This window comes from Physcomitrium patens, chromosome 4 (genome assembly GCF_059467195.1).
Source record: "Physcomitrium patens ecotype Gransden chromosome 4, ASM5946719v1, whole genome shotgun sequence".
NCBI lineage: Eukaryota > Viridiplantae > Streptophyta > Bryopsida > Funariales > Funariaceae > Physcomitrium > Physcomitrium patens.
The window spans coordinates 9,492,606-9,508,913 of record NC_143413.1 but is presented as its reverse complement, the minus strand read 5'-3'; the positions used below and the strand labels follow the sequence as shown (position 1 = coordinate 9,508,913).

At 28.4% G+C, this 16,308-nt stretch overlaps 1 protein-coding gene, 1 long non-coding RNA gene and 1 pseudogene across 2 annotated transcripts; 2 read left to right on the top strand and 1 right to left on the bottom strand.

The window, feature by feature from the left end:
- Positions 1-330: 330 nt before the first annotated feature.
- Positions 331-1,153, top strand: LOC112281091 (uncharacterized). The gene is made up of 2 exons (XR_002969506.3): positions 331-508; positions 726-1,153. It is a non-coding gene; the product is annotated as an uncharacterized LOC112281091 (long non-coding RNA).
- Positions 1,154-7,752: 6,599 nt separating this feature from the next.
- Positions 7,753-9,587, bottom strand: LOC112281761 (lysine--tRNA ligase-like). The gene is made up of 5 exons (XM_073533704.2): positions 9,060-9,587; positions 8,647-8,790; positions 8,460-8,528; positions 8,220-8,363; positions 7,753-8,060 (listed from the first exon to the last, which is right to left on the bottom strand). Exons 2-4 carry the CDS (start codon positions 8,740-8,742, stop codon positions 8,274-8,276), a joined length of 255 nt encoding a protein of 84 aa, XP_073389805.1. The 5' UTR covers positions 8,743-8,790; positions 9,060-9,587; the 3' UTR covers positions 7,753-8,060; positions 8,220-8,273.
- LOC141045344 (large ribosomal subunit protein uL5 pseudogene) lies at positions 9,578-10,303 on the top strand (annotated as a pseudogene).
- Positions 10,304-16,308: the final 6,005 nt, after the last annotated feature.

The window sequence follows — 16,308 nt, the reverse complement described above, 5'->3', positions numbered from 1 at the left end:
CTAAAAAACATTAGATATCTCAGACCGTTTTTGAGATCTTTCAATCCATAATAGTTTGAACTTTCTTAGGATCCATCATACATCCATTATTTGAAATGATGTAAGCTAAGAAGTCAACTTGAATAGTATGGAATAAATACTTTTTTTTTATCTTCACATAAAGTCCTATATCTCTTAATTTTTGTAACACACAATGAACATGAAGTTCATATTCTTCTATGTTCTCAAAATAGATTAAGATATCATCTAGATAATAGACAACAAAATCATCTAAAAATTCTTGAAAAACATCATTCATAAGATATAAAAAAATTTATGGCATCTGGTAAGGGATTGCCTCAATAGTCCCGTGTGCAATGGCTGCAGCCAACCGGGTCACATTGTACGAGATTGTCCTCTGATGGACTCTGCCCCTCCTGTTCGAGGACCTACTTCTACTTTTAATCCGAATGATATGGTTTGTCATAATTGTCACCAACGCGGTCACAAAAGCAAAGAATGCTTGCAGGTATGTCTAAAGCGTATTAGTCTTTCTGATCACAAGTGACACCTGCCTTATTTTTAGTCACGAACTACAGTATTGTCCAATTTATTTTTAGTGAAAATTGAAAAATACTTGCTGCCATTACTGAGGCAAGGTTTATTTCTTCCAGCTCAGTATCCGGACTGTTGTAATGGAATGGAAATCGGACTTGACATTGTGTCTCGATCTGCTGTTTTTCCAGGTTGTGGTCTGCAATAATTGTGGAGGTCGGGGACATTTAGCTGTGGAATGTCCATCTACACCTATGTTGGCGAGACCACGTCGAAGGTGATGAAGCATACTTGAAGAAAGACTTTCTTTCAGTTGCCTTGAGTTTACGAGACAGACTTACGGTTGTAGTATGGAACTGCCATTACCAAAAGTGTTGCAATTATAATTAAAATACAAGCTGACTTTCTAGCACTTCTTATGTTTTGTAGTCAACTTGGGCTGAAAGCAACGAAGCTATTTGCTAAGAAAGTGTTGTTTATTTCTGGTTGGACATAGATTGCCAGTAAAGGTCTAGAACTGGAGGTAAGTGTGGTTTTATTGCAATAATGTGTTACTAAGCGTCTTTTTTTACTCAAATTTCACCAACTTTGATTGTTACTATCAGTGTTGGATTGTTCATTTTTGACCAACGAGAAAGCTTCTTTGTATTTTCATCTTTTACCAAAGTCGCTTCATGTAGTGAATTATCTTGTGCACAATACTAGACCCCGAATTTTATTTTTTATTTTTTTTATTTTTTTCACATGAAACCACGTCCCATGCATGCATTGGTGGTGTATAAGGGCATCCATACTCTCAAACTTAGTGTGGGTGATTTGATCTACATGATGGCAATATATTTTGTTGTATAATCTTATACACCACCAATGCATATTATAACAAAATGGCTTAATGGCTCATTAAGGTATGCCACTCAAGTTGAATGACAATAGCTAGATGTTGATGCTTTAGCAAGGCTTAAGAGTAGTGATAGTATTAAAAAGATTGCCAGAGATTTGCAAGTGTTCCAAACTTTTATTGCTTAGCTTTGTAAGCAATATTTACGTGCGTTGAATGGTATAGATTATAGTATTGGTAGTGGACCAAGAAGGTTTTGTGTAACAAATTAGAGTTATGTGTGGAATCAATCTATATTGGTGGCTTTGAGACAATATCCAATGTAGGCATCTACATGAAAGAGAAGGCCCACATTATTGTGTCTCATTCCATTGTGTGAAGGATATTATATCAAGCATGCTTAAAATCTAAAGCTAAACAAAAGAATCCAAAGCTCACAACTAGTCATATAAAGTCAAGATTTGAGTTTGCAAAACATCATGAACATTAGACATGTGATGATGGGCACATGTTGTGCTCTTTGATGAAAGAAAAGTAAATTGGTTTTGCTCTAATGGTCATAGCTTGTGTTGGATTTGTAAGAGAGTCTTTGAGAACCAAAGGAGTACATGAGATGGTGAAGATTGGAGATGGAGGAGCAATGATATGGGATTGTATGATTGTGGAAGGCCATGGCATGATGTGCATGATTGAAAGAATAATGGGTTGATACCTTCACAAGGAGATTTAAGAATGCAAGTTGATTTGTGCATTTCATCCATATAATTTGAATTTTAAAAATATGTTTATTTAATAGAAGAATGATCCAAAGCATACATCTAATCTTATAACTTCGTGGTTGAATTTACAAGGATTTTGCCTTATCAAGTGATCATCATAATCTTCTAACCACAATCCAATTAAACTTCTGTAGACAATTCTCAAATATTATTTGAACCAATATGAGACCTTTTCAAAAGAAATACTAGAATTATAGGCTTGTATTAAAGTTTGTTTGACTTTAATCACTCTTGATGAATAAAAGAGATTATATAAAAGTTTGCAAAAGTATAGTAAGATTGTAATTAAAGCTAATAGTAGATAAACAAATTATTAGATCCATCTCAAGTATTATAATTAAAAATAAACTTTAGACCTAAATTCATCTTATTTATATATATATATATATATATATATATATATATATATATTTATTTATTTAATATACTTATGTATAATTGACTTTAATTATCATAAAATATACTCTATTATAAGAGCTATCTTCTCTAATTTATGGTATTATTTTTAATACATGTAATTATTTTACATTTATTTTTTAATCAGACCAAAGTGAATTTAGATTCAATTATTCTTATCACTCTACATGAATGCTACCTTGTTTTGCTAGAATTATTAATGAGCTATGGTTTAAAAAAATAAAAAAATATTTTCTATGATGTAATAAACACTTCTTATGTTTTTCATATTTCTTATATTTTTTTGATTTACCAAATTGATTATATTTTAGGATAAAAAACTTTATTTTGTCCATTTACTTATAAATCTTAGATTTTGCATTCTTTTTGCTTAACTAGATAAATTTTGGACATGTTTATAATTTTGAAAATAATTTTTTATTAAATAAAATATAATTTATTTGAATTTTATCATTAACTTTTTATGAACCGCAATGAATTGGATATGACCACTCTTAATGGAGACTATCTAGGTGGCCACATTAAATCAATTTATGCTTTAAAAATGATTTCAGCTAGTTACATTTCTTAAAAGAGTCAACTTCTCTTCTTTAGTATTTATTCTATATGATATCTCTTGTTTATAGATTTTGAAGATTTCTTTTAAAATTCAATAAAACTCTAAAATCAATTCTAAATAGAACAATTTAATGTCACAAGGTGTCATTTATACCAAGGATTTTTAAGATATTTTTAATATTAAAAATTAATTAAAATTTCCTTACAATAAAATATTTTAATTAATATTAATAATAATGTTTTCTTTAATAAAACTCAAAACATTAAAAATTAGAAAAAAATAGTTATCTATTTGTAAATTTAGGTGCAAAATAATATATCACAAGAGATAATATTTTTACTTATGAAAATAGTAAAAAATATCTTTGTATATATAATATTTATCTTTTATGATTTATTTATATTAAAATATTATTTTAAGATTTAATATTGGTTATAAGCTTGTAATTTTTGAATAGTTCTTATAAATTCATAAGATTTTAAAATATAATAGATTAATCTTATATATAATTAGTTAGATAAATTATTAAGATTTTTTTAATTTCAAATAAAATTTTATTAATTAAATTTAAAAATCATATAATTTAAATAAAATTTCTAAAACTCTATAAAAACCACGTTATATTATTATCTTTGAATAAAATTTAATTCTTTGTAAAAATGTATGCATTGGTTTCTTGTTATTTCTCAGTTTCTACAATTGTATGTTTATTGTTGTGGAGAATTCTAATAATCTATTTGCAAAATCTTATACTATATAATTATTGAATTTTAAGAAGTTAAAATTTCTTATTTATAAATATAACCCATTAGCTAAAAAAATGATCTTTGTTAAGTAGATCAATGAATCATCTCATTACAATTTTTTTGGCAATTGACAAAAAACTTATTTAATTTTCTTAATGGTAATTGATGGTATATTGCAAATACTGCTCTAATACTTAATTCATGGATTTTTTTTTTGTTTTATATTTTGTGTTTTATTTTTGTTAAGTTCATATAATCATTAAAATTTAATGTTAATTTAATCTTCATCTTGAATATTTTTAAACATGTTCTAAAACTTCAATTAAAAAGTGGTGTCTATAGATCAAATAAAATACGATTTAAGAATTAATAATATAAAAAGATATTTCTAAAAAAATGTCTTAGTTATTTATTCACCTAAAATGGTTTTAGAATAAGGTACAAAATGTGTCATTTTAACTAAACAACTGACCAAAACAACAATTTAGGTGTTAGAATTTGAGGTTGGTTGATCTATAATAAAACATGGCTATAGTTGATTTAGAATAGAAAATGGTTTTAAAATTCTATACAATCAAAAATATTAAATAAACTCCAAAATCATGTTGAACTTAAACTCTCTTGTTATTGAAAAATCATGTTGTACTCGAAATAAATGTAATTGTACTTAGTTTTATTGAATAAAAAGATGTCCTATAAAATTGAGAAGAATATCTTTAAAATTAAATTGAGTCAAATAAAATAAAATTATATTGAAGTTAATTTCTAATTTAACAAATAACAAGGTTTTTTTAAAAATTTAATTAAAATTTATTAAAAAAAATTGAATAATATATATATATATATATATATATATATATATAATTTATAGTATATACCTTTTGAAGTTTCTAAAAAATAGATTTTTAATAATCATATGTAGAATTTTCTTCCTTTGATGTAAGATAAAAATATCTAAAAACGACATCCAATAGTTAATGTTTTGGAAATAATATATAATATTAAATGAAAATCTTGTCATATTTGTACTTCACTATATTTGATAAAAATTTAAGATACACATCGACATAAGTATTCAAGCTTATTTTTATTAAAATAAATTGTGAATGTTCTAAAAATTCTATCTAGATTAGAATTCCATCTTTAAAATAAATTTATAATTTCAAAGAGTTTTTCCTTGTATTTTTTTTTTATTAATTTGAAAAACTAAAATATTTTTTCAAATAAAGAATAAAGAATAAAATATATATTATATGAATTAAATTATTATAGTTCTGTATTGAATGCAAAGTTTATTATTAATACTTTTATAAATAATGGCTTTAAAAATTTACAATAGCTTAAAATTGTAGTTCTTGTAAATTTTGTTTATCAAACCTTAAATTCTTGTTTTTATAGCCGTTATATTGTATTTTTTATTTAAAGTTATTAGTATAAGTGGAGCAATTAAAAAAAATCATTAATAAATATCTACTAATAGTTAGCAAATTTTTAGAAGCCTTAAATATCTTATACAGTCCTAAATATATATTTTTTAATTAATATAGTTTTTATATTCTTAAAATTTATTTCTATACCATTATCTAAAACAAAATATTTCAAAATTTCTACTTAAATTGTTTGATATATATATATATATAAAGACATAACTTCACATCTTTAAGTTTGTTTTTTTTAAATAGATATTTTTTTAAAAATAACATACAAAAAATTATTTAAAAATTTTATAAAATTTATCATTCATCAAGTATTGCAAAACAATAAAAACATATGTAAGAACAAATATTATTATATTATAGTCAAAATATCTTTGAATAGTTCAAAATGTATCTTTTATTTATTTCTATTTTTAATGAGTACTAAATTATTTAGACTAAAACTATATTTAATATAAATATTTTTTCGATTTAATTGAATAAAATTTAAGTTATTAAAGATAAAGATAAAATTGTTCATGATCAAATTTTTCAACACAAAAGAGTCTATATATATTATTTTTTGAATCTTTGTTTATATTGTTTTATTTGTTACTTATTGATATTATTTTAAAACAAAAGAGATAATTTAAATAAGTATTATAATTTTATAAAAGTAAAATACATTAAAGAAGAAAATCAAATATTAAGAGATTTTATCAGAATCTCAACTAAATGTTAAAATATAAATATACATATTAAAAAAAAAAAGAAATTATGTTAATAGTAGATTAAATTGAGATAAAATGCTACTATATATATTTTTTCTAAAATTTTTAATAAATAATTTGAATTTTAAATATATTTAATTTTGAATTTTTATAAGATATTTTTTTTAAAAAAAAAATCTTAGTCTAGACAAGAATTTAGTGTTTGCTTGAAAAACATTTTCTATAGCAATACTTCTATGGTCGCTATATAAAAGTAAAAGAAACTCCTTAAAGAAGTTATTGTCACCACATAATTCCTGTAACTCTATTTTGCATATAAAAATATTTTCTATTATTTCATATACAAGATATTACCTTTCTAATTTATTTTTATCTACTTCTATTCAACTCCACCATCAATATACATGTCAACAATACTAAGCAACTTAAAAATGTACATTGATGAAATTTTTAAAAATAATTTTACTTGAAAATATATAAATATATTTGTAGATATGCTAATATTTTTTGTAAAAAATAATCTTAAAAAATGTTTATAGATTATTGTAACTTCAATAAATTAATCATTAATAGTTCTAATCTTTTCTTTTAAATATTTTTAATTTTTAGTTTACCTAATTATAATAATATATATATTAAAAATATTTTTTAATAGAATATAATTTCATAGGCATTAAAAAATATATTTTGTAATCTTTATTAATATAACTTAAATGATACACTTATTGATCTTTTGAACAAATAAATGGTAATTTTATTTTTAAAAATGATTTAGTATTTCTAAGAAATAAGAATTATTTTTAGGATTCTAAAAATCTTATAGGTAGATATTAATTATGTAATTATTATAAGTCTTTGAAATTAATTATTATTTTTATTATTAAAATATCAAAAAAGACATGATAAAATAAATAGAATTTTTAGATTACTATTTTTAAAGTATTTATTTACTTGGTAGATTTATTTATTTTTTTATTTATTTTATATTTAATCAATAAATTTTGAGGAATTTTTTTAAGGTTTATTAAAGTAAGATTTTATTAATTTTTGTCGGTCATTATAGAAAATTAGAAGAAGATTTAAATATTTTTTAATTTTTGTTATCTAATTATGTGTTTTAAACCAAAAATGAGATTAAAATTATAATTTATTTTAATAAAATAGCTTAGCTAATAGCTAATATGAAACATAGTGATTTTTTTAGATAAATTTAAATATATTATATATATATATATATTTATCTATTAAACTATCATATTTATTTTATTTTTTAAATGAATGATGTAAAAATATTAATATTTTTAATGTACTTTTCTAAGTAAAAATCTATCTATCTATCTATCTATCTATCTATATTTTCTAAAATAGTTTATATTCTTTAGGGTTTCACAAATTTTTAGATAATAGAACACAATCCATGATTTATATAATTTTCTTATTATTGTTAAATTTTATTTAATATTTTTTGTTAAAATTTAAAACTTGTGAATTATAGTTTAAGAAAATGATCAAATAAAATAAAGATACAAAGGAGTCATTTAAAGGTATAAAAAACGTATTTACTATAGGTCTTATATTATACCATTTAAATTTTTTATGTTAAAAAATTTACTGTGATTTGAAATATTTTCAATGTTACCGAAAACAGATATCAAAGATATATTGCATCTAATAAATCTACTTCACAAAAGCACTTTGAGTGCCGCTAGCTGAAGAACAAGCTGAGCCAAGGATTTACACGAATTGTTCATGAATATCTTTCCCCAACTTGCAAGCTCGCATAACTGAGATACAGGGACCCCAAGGTAATTACAAGCGATGGACGTAGGTCAATAGTGTTGTAGCAGACGTCATCGATCTGAGGTTCATGACCAGTATAAGCAAATCATCACTCGGCAGTGACGGCGACCTAATGATAACGAATGAATGAAAATGTTGAGTCGATTCAACGGCGGACGCAAAAAAGCCTACGAAGACAAATCGTCTGCTGCTCGGACCGACGGCTCCATCACGTCTTCATGGTCGGGAACAACAAGACCTCCTATTGACAGAAAGAACAGAAATAGTACTCAAATTGTGTTCCAAGGGAAGTTAGTGAAGTGTAAATAGGATTTACATAAAAGTACATACAAGCAGATATAATCAGAAAGGATTCATCATCTGCACAATATAATTACATCGACAAATAAGTTAATCACACCTTGATGTTTTGGGAATCAGTGAGCATCATCGCGAATCTGTCAATCCCCATGCCTCATCCAGTTGTTGGAAGCAATCCGTACTCAAGTGCAGTACAGAAGTTCTCATAGATGGCCATTGCCTCGTCATCTCCATTCTCCCGGTCCTGCGAGGAATCCAAGAAGGATGGACGAATCACTCTCCATTTGAAATACAAATTTCATAACGTAGTAAACGACAAAGAGGAGAAATAGCTATGCACCTTGACTTGATCAGCAAACCGCTCACTTTGAACCACTGGGTCGTTTAACTCAGTGTAAGCGTTGCACACCTGCCACAAAATATCGAGCAGGCTCAGCGATCGTCAACAAACGGATTGTACAAGAACAGTTGTTGAGGCAAAATACATCTGCGGGCTTTCAAAACACGAGCAGATATTGTTTGTGCACCTCGTGTTTGTTCAAAAACAACTCAAATTGCTCCGTTAAGCCTGGAATAGACCGATGCCACTTGGCAAGAGGGCTCCTGAATTGTGGATGAAGCATGATGAAAGTTGGGTTCACACATTGCTCCTCAATGAAGTGGCCTACGAGCTGAGCTCCGTATGAGAAAATGCGTTAGTACACGTTCGCAATAATACAGCAGCGTATGATGCTTTATTTCAAGATTCACACAGACATATATAAAAAGATAAAAATTCGCTTTGTCCAGACCTCTGAAAAAAATACGGGAGGACACGAACAGCAGCATAGCCAGAAAAAAGAATAGAGGAACAAATAGTTAGTGAAAACATACAAAAATTCGCCACATACGGCGTATGCAAGAGGGAGGAAGTTAGATTGAAACTGAAACCACAACTTACCTTAAGCAATCGGGTCGTAGTTTGAGGAGGGGGACATTTGGCATCAAATTTTTCACAGGTTTCAATCAGATATTAACCTCTGGTGACTCCAAAAGCTCCAAGGACTCCGAGAGTTTAATTTTGCCTTCAAAATATTCCTCGAAACCCTTTATCATATCAATTCTCCTACAACACAGCACAACATAGATAACAGTCAAAAACCAGGCTAAAACAAAAACACCAATCAGAAGCACTACATGAACATGAAGAGAAATACAATACAAAACATCAAACAACTGGAGATGCTGCGATGCTGCGATGCTAGCTACAGAGATTGTTGTGGTGCCAACTGCAGAGCTACTTAAGAGTTGATGGCGGCAATCTCTATGTTCCAACCCTATCCCGATACAAGAGCCGCAATTCATTATTTCTCTTTTTTTGCACTGCCGAAGTAGTTGATAGGAGCAAAGTAGCCTTGATTGGCAGACCACCTTTTGCAATCAGCAGCGAGGAGTTTGGGGGGGGGGGGGATCTGCTGCGTGGCGTAGGAGAAGCTGATGACCTGACTGGCGTACACGCCGGATGAGATCGAGGGACCGATGGTGGTAAGAAATGAGGACCTGAGGTTTGAGGAGGAAGTCAGGATCTACTATGCCGGGATGATGGTACAACTGCGAGGAGGCAAGAGGGTGCCGTTCATGATCCAATTCTGTTTTGTTCTTGTGCGTGGATAGCTTAGTTGGGAGAGCGCGGCGACAGATTGACTTGCGCGTCCAAGGTGTTGGAGCAACTGAGCTGTCAATCTCTTGTCTTTTTTGAAGGCAAGATACACTATGCGTTCTTTTGGAATCAGGTGTAATGAAAACATCGCATGCTACGTCACTGTTCATGGAGAGAAAGCTATGCAGTTTCTTGAGAGTGGCTTGAAGGTGAAGGAATACAAGTTGGTGCACCACAACTTACATGTTCACGATGAAGAAGCTGGTGGGGGAGGGCAAGCCGAAGAAGTTTGGGAGGTGATTGGGGTAGTTGACCCAACATCAACAGTGGTAGTCATTGTGCGGGAGTGCAGCTAGTTTTTGCTCTGATTGTGCATGGCGTGAATGCCGCGGTGGATTTGGCAAAGAGCAACCTACTGCAAGACAAATTTGAGAAGGTAAGTTTTTCTTTTCTTTTCTTTTTTCTTTTGTGACCAATACTCTAACCGGCATACATGTATGCAGACGATATCATGTATATTAGTATTCAAGAAGATAATCTGCTCGTAGTGAGCAGTTTTCATTGTAAAAGATAAAAAACGCTAGAATAGAAAAAATATACAAACACCAAAATATCATACTAATGGTTTAGAAGAACAATTTTGTATCACATAAACAAAGATGTAATCTTAAAATATTTTTATTAAAAAAATAATATATATTTATTCATATTATTTTTACAAATTAAGTATATCTAAAAATTAAAAACTCATACGATATATAAAATATTTGATATTTTTATTTTGTAAAATTTGATATCTACTATTATTATTATACTGATGTATTTTTTTCTATATAAATTCTTTTTACATCATAAAAAAATAAAAAAATGTATATAATATAACCACAATTAAATAAAAATAAAAATTCTATGTACTTTATGGTTTTGACTTACAGAATTATCAAACAATAGAAAAAATTCAAAAACTTATAAATTTCTTGTTTACATATAATTTTATTAATTTTTTCTAAAATCTATAATATATATATATATATATATATATATATATATACACATACATACATACACGCATTCAATTTTTATGAAAAAGAACTGTAATAAAGAATAAAAATGTGGAAGGAAAAAGGTAATTTACAAAAGTTAATAGTTTTACATCAATTTTGTTTCAATACAACAAAGTATTAATATAGCATCTTAATTTGGTATTCTTGTCAAAAATATCATAATCTTCTAAATGTAATTATGATTGTGTTTCTATCTTAAAAAAAATAGTTATAATATCATATTTAGTTTTAAGATTAAAAAAAAGCTATCAAAATAATTTAATATTATAAAAAAAACTATGTATAGTAGAATAGTAAATATATTTAAAAAATTGTGCACCATAAAAAAATTATTAGTATGATTTTATATAATTAAATAATTTATATATATATATATATATATATATATATAGATAGATATAAGTTAATAAATAAAAATCATCTTTTTACACATTACATATTTTTTATTCTTTTATTTTTATTTATTTATTTCTTATTTTATTATTTTAAAATTTTAAAAATTAAAATTATAGTCTTTAATATTTCTTCTTCTTATATTATTTTTATAGTTATTGCTATATATATTATTAACAATATAATTACATAAAAACTTAAATCTAAAAGATTTATATATAAAACTCATATTCGAAGATCAATTACAATGGAGGGTCATTGAATTAAGTGATTTTTCTTTCTCTAATTAGTGGTTTTGAATGCACTCATCTTGGAATTAGAACTTTCTCTATCTTTTCTAAATCTCACATATTAATCCAAATTGATAGATTCAAAAGCAATAAAGTTGGACAATATAAAGTCTTTCAAGTAATTGATCATAGATGGCCAATCTATTTGATTACTTGGAATTAATAACTACTTCTAGAGCAAATATTTTCTTTCTTGCCTTGGAGTTGGATTCAAATATGCTCACAAATTGAAAAAAATATAACCATATTTTTTTTTATTATGCATATGATGAAAAATTAAGCAATAGACATCTTTCTATGCTAACATTTGGTAGAGAATATGATAAAGACATGAATTTAGAGTAATGCATTGTAAGATTCTAGAAATTTATACATATTTTTAAACTTTAGGAATTTTTTTCTATTTATTCTAATACCTTGTTGGAAATGTTTGAAACACCTCTAAAGAAAAATATTAAGAAAAGCAATTAAAATCATGGCTTATTAAACTTGATCAAATTTAATACAATTAGTTCTTTTTGTTTAATACTTTATATTATTTTACAAATTTTAAAAATATGATTGTATATAAATCTATTATAAATTCGTTATAAAATAGAAGATATATTAAAATTACATATAAGTGTAGATATGTTTAATAAGTATAGAATTATAACTATGATAAGTTCATAATAATTCTTTTAGTAATATGTTTTTTTAAAATTTAGCTTTTTTAATAGTATATTTGACACTTAGAGTAATAATGATTTGGTTTGGCTTTTTTACCCAAGATTTATATAGAATCTTGTTTTTATTTTTATTTTAGTATTATTCTATTATTATTGAAATAGATAAAATATAAATAACTTAAAATATCAATAATTAGACCTTGGACTTTGTAGTCAGCATAGCAACAACATGACATGATAAGTATAAAGTTTATTAGTGCTTAAAATTAGCCTCAAACACCAAAGTGCAAATGCTTTACAAGGTGACACATCAAAATTTAGAAGTGACTATCTCAATTCCTTTCAAATAGCCTTCATTTGTTGATTGATGTTGAGGAACAATTTAATAGTTAACTTGCCATTGCAAAGCTTTGTATTCCAATTTGATAAGCCTTATTGCTCAGAAGTGGGAAAAATCTACAAATAACATCAAGATGAAAAATCTCAAGCCAAAAGAAAGAATTGCTTATATGCAAAGTACAAACTATTAAGAGAAGGAAAGACACACAAGTCTCTTAATTTCAACACCTCTTAAAAAATGATACAATTCCAATATAGATTGTCAAATTTTTGATAGAGCATAGGGATACAATTTTTTTTACAAAATTTCAAACTTGGATAGAAAAATATAATACAATTCTATCACAACACTTTCAACTCACAAAATGACCATCCAAAAGCTCACAATCAATTACCTCATTGAATCCAACAATCATGACAATGTATAGATACAAGTTTAAGCTAACAAGAGTAATGCAACCACTTAAGTAATTTAACTCATCACTTCTAATTACTCCAAAGTAATGTGCACTATAAAGCAATGCTTCACAAAGATTTTCTACAAATTGCTAGAAACGTCAGATGGAATAGATTATTTATAAAAATAAAATATAAAAAAATAGATCTCCTAATCTATTCATGCATTATTTACAACTTTTTCATTCTCTAAGTACAATATTAACTTACAAAAAATAAATTATATCCTAAGATAATATAAATAAGATCAATTAAGATTTATTAGAATAAGATGTAACAACAAAGAAACCATATCACAAGTTGTAAGAATTAAGATGCATGTAGAGCACAATTATAAAATAAGCAAATATAATATTATATTTAATAAATTAAAATACAAATTAATACATGTGTACATGTCTTAGATTTCTACTTTAGATGGCACATATTCCTATTATGTAATTATTGCATCTTTTTATGTTTTGTGTAATTTTTTAATTTAAATTATTTATTAGTTAAATTAATCTTGTACCAAAAAAGTACATAAATATTAATAGTTATTATGTGTGTATAGTAAATATTTGTCAAGGACAAAGACTCGATGAGGGAAAATATACACCAAAAGGCTATCTCGATATAATAAGTCAAAATATGAACAAGTAGGTATATTAAAAGGAAACTGGAATGGCTATTGTCACAAGACAAGAAACTAAAGACTCTTGAACCTGGACTAGAAGCAAGAAAGGAGTTGACAAGAGTGAAGAAGCCTTCACTCTTGTCTCTATATATACTATCTAACTAGGGGCTACGTGGCGACGTTCTATAGGACCTCTAATATGTGTTGACTTTGTAGGACACATGCCTTGACTTACAAGGTAAGTTTTTCTACGTGTGGGCCACATAGTTAGCTTGATCTTCAAGCTAACAACATGTGTGGCACATGGCCAACTTGTTGACCACGTTTCTAATCCAAAAAGTCAATTAAAGACACCTATGAAGTCAAAGCAGCATCTAGAAAGTTTCTAGGAAGCTTCTATATTAAATATTATAGAATTAACTTACTTTTATCTACTTTTACTTACTTCTACCTATTTCTATATGTAATTATTAGCTTACATGATTATGGCCGTGACATTACCCCCCCTTCTAGAGACGAGTTCCACGAGGAGCAGTCATCATCTGTTGAGGAAATCTATGATGCGACGAATTGTATTCGCCACATACTCTGATCTCTGTTCTCTTCGAAGATGATTTATAGGGCCTCTCAACCATCGGTAGTGTCCCATACCAGGGCGGGAAGACCACCCAGTTATTTGATCATTGTTGAGGCCTTCGTAACTTCCTTCGAATAGAATATTCGGAATACCATCAGGAGTTGTTCCTACCTCTAGCAAAATCACCAAACATCGAGAGTCCCTTCCCAAATCGTGATACCAAACGCGTTGTATCTCACCATCTGTTCGAGGAAGAACATGTCGTTCTTGAAGATCTTCATCTCGATTGCGTCATCTTGAAGGTTGTGACAATCGTAATGTCTCGTCCGGCAGGTCAGCAAACGAAGGTTCTTGAGTTGAATTCGCTGGTTGTTGGCTCTCCATCTAATTAGCGTCACAAATGCAAAGAAGTTACAAACAAGGATAGGAAATTGAATGTTATCTTGCCTCAATCTTGTCTCTTTTATAAGAGAGATTTTCATCTTGGTTTTGATGGATGTCGTTGATGAAAAACTTTGACTTTAGCTGATGCATTTCCTAGATTCCTGGATGGCTCCCATGTGCGTTCATTAATATCATATCCGCGCCAATGAACAAGATATTCCAGCTTATTTCGGCGCCGCCTTGAGTCTAATATCTCTTCCACCTCAAATTCTTCATTATTATCTACTTCTATAGGAGGCGGTGGCATTTGTCTTCTTCTTTGTATATCCACTGTCTTATATGGTTCAAGAAGAGACACGTGGAATACAGGATGGATCTTCATTGACTCCGGTAGATGTAACCGATATGCAACTGGGTTGATCTGTTCAGAAACAGAAAAGGGGCCAAGCCTACGATAGTCCAATTTATCACAAGGTCGAGTAGTCTTGATATTGCGACGAAATAGCCATACCTTATCACCCACGTTGATTTGTGGTTGCTCCTTACGATATAGATCTGCGTTTATCTTTTGTCGTTCTTGAGCTTCCTTCAATTGCGTCTTCATTATTGCATGTAACTCTGACAACCGATTTGCCATATCTTCTGCTGCAGGATTATCAACTTTTAAAAAATCAAAAGTATCAAGTCGTGGATGATAGCCATAATTGACAAAGAAAGGTGTTTGTTGCGTGGAAGAATGTACCGTATTATTATAAGCAAACTCTGCCAATGGCAGAAGGGTTGTCCAATCATCTTGTTGGTAGTTGATAGTACACCTTAAATATTGCTCCAAGACTTGGTTTACGCGCTCTGTTTGTCCATCAGTTTGAGGATGGAAAGCCGAAGATAGCTTTATGTCCACTTTTAAAATCTTGAAAAGGGTCCTCCAAAATCTTGACACAAATTGAGTTCCCCTATCTGATATGATATCTTTAGGTAATCCATGATAGCGATAGATATTATCAATGAAAAGCTTAGCTATTTCTTCACCTGTGATAGATTTTTTACATGGCACAAAATGTGCCATCTTGGTGAAACGATCTACTATCACAAATATAGAATCATAAGATCTTGAGCTTGGAAGATCTGTGATGAAATCCATAGAAACAGAAGACCATGGTTGTTCTGGTATAGGTAATGGCTGAAGAAGTCCGTAAGGTCGATGACGAGGAATTTTTGATCTTGAACAAATATCACATGATTGTACAAAATCTTTGACTGACTTCCACATTTGTGGCCACCAAAAATCTCTTGATATGAGTTCCAAAGTCTTATTATATCCAAAGTGCCCTGCTGCTGGAAAGTCATGACGTGCTTGAAGAACACGTAAACGTGCTTCTCTTTCTGGAACATATAGGCGTCCTTCAAAATATAATAGATTATTCTTGAACTCGAACTTAGAAGGATCATGAGACTTGGAAGAATTATTCTCGATATCATAAACAAGAGGGTCTGAGGACATACTGGACTGGATTTGCTTGAAAAAAGTTGAATCAACAATCAATGTTGATTTCATTGCTCGGAGATGAAATTGCTCCGGTTTCAAGAAGACCGTTCTTTGTTGCTCAAAAGCTGCATCTCCTTCTTTTGGTGCAAAATAAGAACGTCTAGATAGGGCATCAGACAAACCTTGTTGTTTTTCTGGCCGATAAGTGATAATGAACTCGAATCTTGACAAAGACATACTCCAACGAGCTTGACGACGATTCAACACGCGTGCTGAC